Source organism: Erinaceus europaeus, chromosome 8, assembly GCF_950295315.1.
Source record: "Erinaceus europaeus chromosome 8, mEriEur2.1, whole genome shotgun sequence".
Taxonomy (NCBI): Eukaryota; Metazoa; Chordata; class Mammalia; order Eulipotyphla; family Erinaceidae; genus Erinaceus; species Erinaceus europaeus.
Genome location: NC_080169.1, coordinates 99,159,759 through 99,165,275, shown reverse-complemented (window position 1 = coordinate 99,165,275; position 5,517 = coordinate 99,159,759). Strand labels below are relative to the sequence as shown.

The 5,517-nt window shown below is 57.1% G+C and overlaps 1 protein-coding gene across 1 annotated transcript; it reads right to left on the bottom strand.

Moving 5' to 3' along the window:
* Positions 1–52: 52 nt before the first annotated feature.
* Positions 53–3,973, bottom strand: LOC107522693 (transmembrane protein 53-B-like). The gene is made up of 3 exons (XM_016189640.2): positions 3,844–3,973; positions 2,890–3,361; positions 53–437 (listed from the first exon to the last, which is right to left on the bottom strand). Exons 1-3 carry the CDS (start codon positions 3,883–3,885, stop codon positions 73–75), a joined length of 879 nt encoding a protein of 292 aa, XP_016045126.2. The 5' UTR covers positions 3,886–3,973; the 3' UTR covers positions 53–72.
* Positions 3,974–5,517: the final 1,544 nt, after the last annotated feature.

Below are 5,517 nucleotides of genomic sequence, written 5' to 3'. Positions count from 1 at the left end.
GGAAGGCTTGGGCTGTCCAGTCTCTGTCCCCTACCCCTCTGGAAGGCCCCCACCCCACTGGAGCCCCATCAGTCAGAGTCTGGCTGGCGGCACTGCCAGGCCCAGCCTCCCCAGGAAGGCCAGGAGGGCATCACGATAGTCCTTGGGGTGCAGGCGCAGGTGCGCGGCATGGCGCGAGGTCTCCCAGGCCTGGGCCCACACGGCCGTGCCTGCCTGCTGCCAGCTGGCCAGCAACTCCCACAGGCGTGCCAAGTCGCAGAGGGGGTCATCGTGGCTGTAGAAGACGAGCGTCGGGGGCCGCACGGGTGGTTCCCAGAAGGCGTCCACTGCAGCATCGTAGTGGCGGACAGTGCAGCCTGGGCACAGGCGGAAGTAGAGCAGCGCCGTGGCCTTCACCAGTGGGCCCAGGGCCTGTGGGTTCATCAGCTGGGACACCCCTGTGGGCACCAGGGAGAGCATTAGCAGCACCTGTCACTCACCCACAACTGGGGACCCACCTCCCACCTGTCACGCATTGGTTGTAGAGACCGTCTGGGCAGGGAACTAGGGAGGTGGTTCGAGATGATTTGGCAGTGAGAGTAAATACCTTCATTTGTGCAGAGCTGGGGACAATTCTGTGACTGTCACACCCCTCTCCTAGGCCTCTCTGGCCAGGGCCACTCGGTCCAGGCTCAACCTTTCTCTGTGGCCTGTTCCCGCTTTGTGGCATCTTCAGGGTGAGAAGGAGAGCTGGAGCAGTGGTTTCCAGAGTGTTTGCAGTGGGTCAGACTCATCAAGTGTCCCTGTGTCCTGGGCTCTATGCCCTCAGTGAGCACCTAAGAGTCCAGTGTGACCTGACTGGGTCAGAGAGGGTGCTGGCATCCCAGAGTGGGAGGGAGTAAAGATGAGAAGGGGGTGGACCCAAACCAGAGCAGGGTTCATGAACTTCAGTCTATAATTTTTTTTTTTTTTTTTTTGCCTCCAGGGTTGTCGCTGGGGCTTGGTGCCTGCACTCTGAGTCCACTGCTGGAGGTTATTTTCCCCATTTTTATTTTGTTGCCCTTGTTGTTGCTATTGTTATTACTGTTGTTGTTGTTGGATAGGACAGAGAAATCGAGAGAGGAGGAGAAGATAGAAAGAGGGAGAGAAAGGTAGACACCTGCAGACCTGTTTCACTGCCTGTAAAGTGACCTCTCCTTGCAGGGAGGGAACCGGGAGCTCAAACCTGGATCTTTACGCTGATCCTTGCGCTTTGTACCATGTACACTTAACCCACTGTGCTACCACCTGGATCCCCAGTCTATAATTTTACCAGGAGCCGAGGGCCAGAGCTGGAGATGGAACAGCTTTTAGATAAATGTCCAAGACCTGTCTCCAGGAGCTAGTGACTCAAAGGGTGGTTTTTTCTCTTAAGTTAGACCTAGTGTTGATTAGCACTGCCCAGCAGAATGGACTGCCTGTAACCACAGCCTTTCCTGTGCCAAGCTGTGTTGTCATGAAGCGTCACCCTCTGGAGGGAAGTTAGAGCACAGGAGGGCTCATACTTTGGTGTGGACTGGAGACACCTAGAGAGCTGACTGGTGTCTCTTGATGGGGGGTTAGGGGGGTGACTCTGGTCCCACCAGGATTTTTTTTTTCCTTAAGGCTTTGCACTTGCATGATTCCACTGTTTCTGTTTTTTTTTTCAAGCTAGTGAGGAAGAAACAGAAAGGGAGAGGGAGGAGAGACAGCACAGGAACACTCCACCACTCTCTAAGTTTCTCTTTTGCATAATGCTCCCAGGTGGTGGCCTGGGGCTTGAACCCAGGTCCTCACAACATAGTAATGAGTGTGTGCTTGACCAGGTGAGCTGCATAGCTTCCTGGCCCCGTGACTGTAATTCTGCTTTGCCTTTGAGAGTCACTGTTTGAGATAAAATCAATTCTGTGATATTCTGAGACTTTTCCAAAGTAGGTGCCTTATTTTAATTTTTAACTACAACACTTTTTTTGGTCACCAAGGTTATCACTAAATAACTCACTAAATAGCCTGCACAATGACTCCACCACTGTTGAGACTATTCCCTTTGATAGTGTGTGTGTGTGTGGGGGGGGAGAGACACCTGTAGCACTGCCCCACTGCTCCTGAAATTTCCTCATCCATGTAGGGACCAAGGCTTTGAACCCAGGTCTTGCAGCATGGTAACGTGTTTACTCTACCACCAGCTGGCTCCCCAAGCAGGTGCCTTAAAAAGGAATCTCAGGGGGGGTCGGGTGGTGGCGCTAAGTGCAAGGACCAGCGAAAGGATCCCGGTTCAAGCCCCCCCTCCCCACCTGCAGGGGAGTCGCTTCACAGGCAGTGAAGCAGGTCTGCAGGTGTCTATCTTTCTCCCCCTCTCTGTCTTCCCCTCCTCTCTCCATTTCTTTCTGTCCTATCCAACGACGAACGACATTAACAATAATAATAACCACAACAAGGCTACAACAACAAGGGCAACAAAAGGGAGAAAAATGGCCTCCAGGAGCAGTGGATTCATGGTGCAGGCACTGAGCCCCAGCAATAATCCTGGAGGCAAATAATAACAACAATAATCTCAGAGGACACAGCACCTGGCCTGGCCATGAGAATCATGTGAGAGCAGGGTTGGAAAGTGATGGGTGTTTGGTAGATGAGTCCCCCACCACAAAGGATTAGCCTTGGGGCAATCAAGCCTGACAACAGCTCATTGTGAGCTGTTAAGTGGAGGCCCAAACAAAAGGCAGGGAATCTGGGTGGAAGGCCACAGAGGAGGGAGGGACACCTGGAGAGGCCAGCGTCCCCTTTGGGGCAGACACCACCCTCTTGCGAGGACCAGCCCTGGGTACCCCCCCCCCCCCACACACACACACACACACACTCACCTGCAAACACACCTCGCCCGGGCTTACTCACCCAGCGCCATGTGGTCCAGGCTGCCCACCACTAGGCTGTCGAAGATGTGTCCCCACAGGCGGCGGGCCACCCCGCCATAGCGCCTTGGGTCCTGCTTCATAAGTAACAGCATCTGGGCGAAGGTGTAGCCGCCCAGGGAGAGGGCATGCACTACCAGGGGTCTCCGGGCTAGTGCCCCCAGATCCCCCAAAAGCGCCAGCACCCGCGCGGCCCGCCGCTGGCCCAGGCAAGGGCACAGGAAGTGGCGCAGCGAGCTCTCCACCGCCAGCACATCGAAGCCGCAGGCCAGGTAGAGCGCCAGGTAGTGGGCCTGCGCTCCGGGCCGCGCCCCCAGCCAGGGCAGCAGCAGCAGCAGCGGGCGGGGCCCCAGCGAGCCTGGGGGGTCCGACTGGCAGTACAGGTGGATGGAGCTTGACAGCCGGGTCACAGTCACGTCAGCGGGGAACTGAGGGGTCATCCTGGGAGGGGTGCCCTGGAAGGGGAGGCAGGCGGAGGAGGGGCTCTCAGAAGGCGGGGTGCCGGGCCAACCCCGTGAGGGCTCTTTTCAGCTTCTGAGTTTTCAGCGCTAATCAGGAAGTGGGCAGCAGGCCCAGAGAGGAGGGGTCATCGACCGGGCTGTGTGACCAGCCCTGGAGGGGGGGTGGGTGGGAGCGCAGTGGGTGGGCCGTTCTGAGCCCCGAAACTGGGCCTTTTGTTCCTTTGGTGCGCCTCCTGGATCTCAAGAGCCAGAGCCTGACTCCATCCCTGCCTGGGATCCCGCTTCATTTTCCACACGCGCCGCCGCCCCCCTCCCCACCACGCCGGAATTAGGGAGCTGTCCACTTCACTGTACCCCACTCACCCAGCAGAAGGCCGAGTCAGGTCAGAGGGTAGCGCAGGGTCAAAGCGAACAGCCTCCCCCACTCCCGCCCAGAGCCCTCCCCGGGCCCCCAGCCCTCAGGGCGGGCTCCTCACCTGCGGGGCGCGGGTGCCACCTCGACCAGCCTCTTCCTTCATCTTCCAGCTCCGCTCCGCTGGGAAGGGGGCGGGGTCAGGGACCCAGGAGCCCTGGGTCCCCAGGCTCCCGCTCCTCCCCCTCTTAAGCTCTTTGGCATAAGCTTCTGGGTGAGGTGCCAGTGTGACTCCTCAACCAGCCAGCCCCCCCCATCTCCTGCACACCCCGCCCACCCCCCAGCCCAGCTAGTAGTGGGAGAGGAGGCAGGAGTTGTAACCTGGGACAGGTGAGGGTCGCTCTGCCTCTCTCTGGGTGCTTGTGACCCTAACAGGAGGAAAAGAAGAACACACATCCTTCAGGCACCCCAATCCTTGTCTTTTGAGCCCCCTCCCCCCAATCTGGACTGCTCCACTTCACGCTAGCCCTTGGGGACCAGGCTGAATTGGGGGGGGGGGGCAAGCTTAGAGGCTGACTCAAGCAAGACAGTCTGCTAGCAGAGAGCTTCCTGTGTGCCCCACCTCCGAGCCCCCAGATGGTGTGGGTGTTCCCTCTGATACCCTGAGGGCTGGAAGGTTCTCTCCAGAGCAGAAAGGAGAAGACCGAGGGCACCAGGGACTGAGCGGCTGGGCAGGAGGAGGGATCCATGAGGAAGGGGGGCTGTTGACTCAGGACCTTCCTGTGACCCCACACGTCACTCTGGCACCCCAACCTTAACTTCTTCCTCCCCACGAGTCCCCAGTGAAATCTGTTCCTTGGTCCTGCACCGGGAAGGATGTTGTTTACATCTTTTCCTCCCTGTGGCCCATGGCGCTTCCGACTGCTAGCCTGAGCCTTTGATCCCTGGAGAAAACAGGAACCTCCAGGAGGAAGGACATTCTAATGTGGAAACAGGTTGTGGGCGAACTAGGAGCTGGAATGGAGGAGCTCTCGCTGCTCCAGAATACTTGTCCTCTTTGCCTCTGGAGCAGTTCCATACTATGTCCACCAGGTGGCGCAAGGGTCCACCAACCTATGGGACCCCCGGGGACCCGGGAGTTGGGGCAGTTTCCTAGGCAACAGGCAGCCTTTCTGAAAGCCCTGACCTTGGCAACCAACCATTCCCTGGCTGCCCGCGTCCATCCTGAGATTTGATTTACACAGGAATAGGAAGAAGATAATCTAGGCTCTAGGAAAGCAAGCAGAGAGGCTGCTGCTGCCTTTGTTACGAAGCACTTGTTTTCATGCCTGAGGCTATGAGGTTCCAGGTTCAGTCCCTAGCACCACCATAAGCCAGTGCTCTGGTCAAAAATAAATGCGTAAAATAAATAATTAGGCACGTGTTGCTGTGGTAGGTGTGGTTTGTCTCCCACTATCATTTGAGGAGGTGACAGTACCCTTCTACTGTGGATGGGAAGTTGGGATTCAGGGAGATGGAGTCATCGGCTAAAGTAGGAACACCAATGCTCCCCCACCAACAACAATCTGACTCCCCTTGCCTGGCCTGGATGGGAATCCTCCACTCAGCCCCCCTCCCTTTGCTGTGAGAATTATCTCTGTCAGAGAACCAGAGTTGGAGAGGGTTTAGAGGTTTTGGACTTGATGTCAATTATCTGCAGAAGCCAAGGACAGGAGGACTGTCCAAGGAGGGCCTGGTGCTGGCACCCAGGGCTGTTCAGGGCAGAACATGAAGGGCTCCACTGCACCAACTTGGCAAA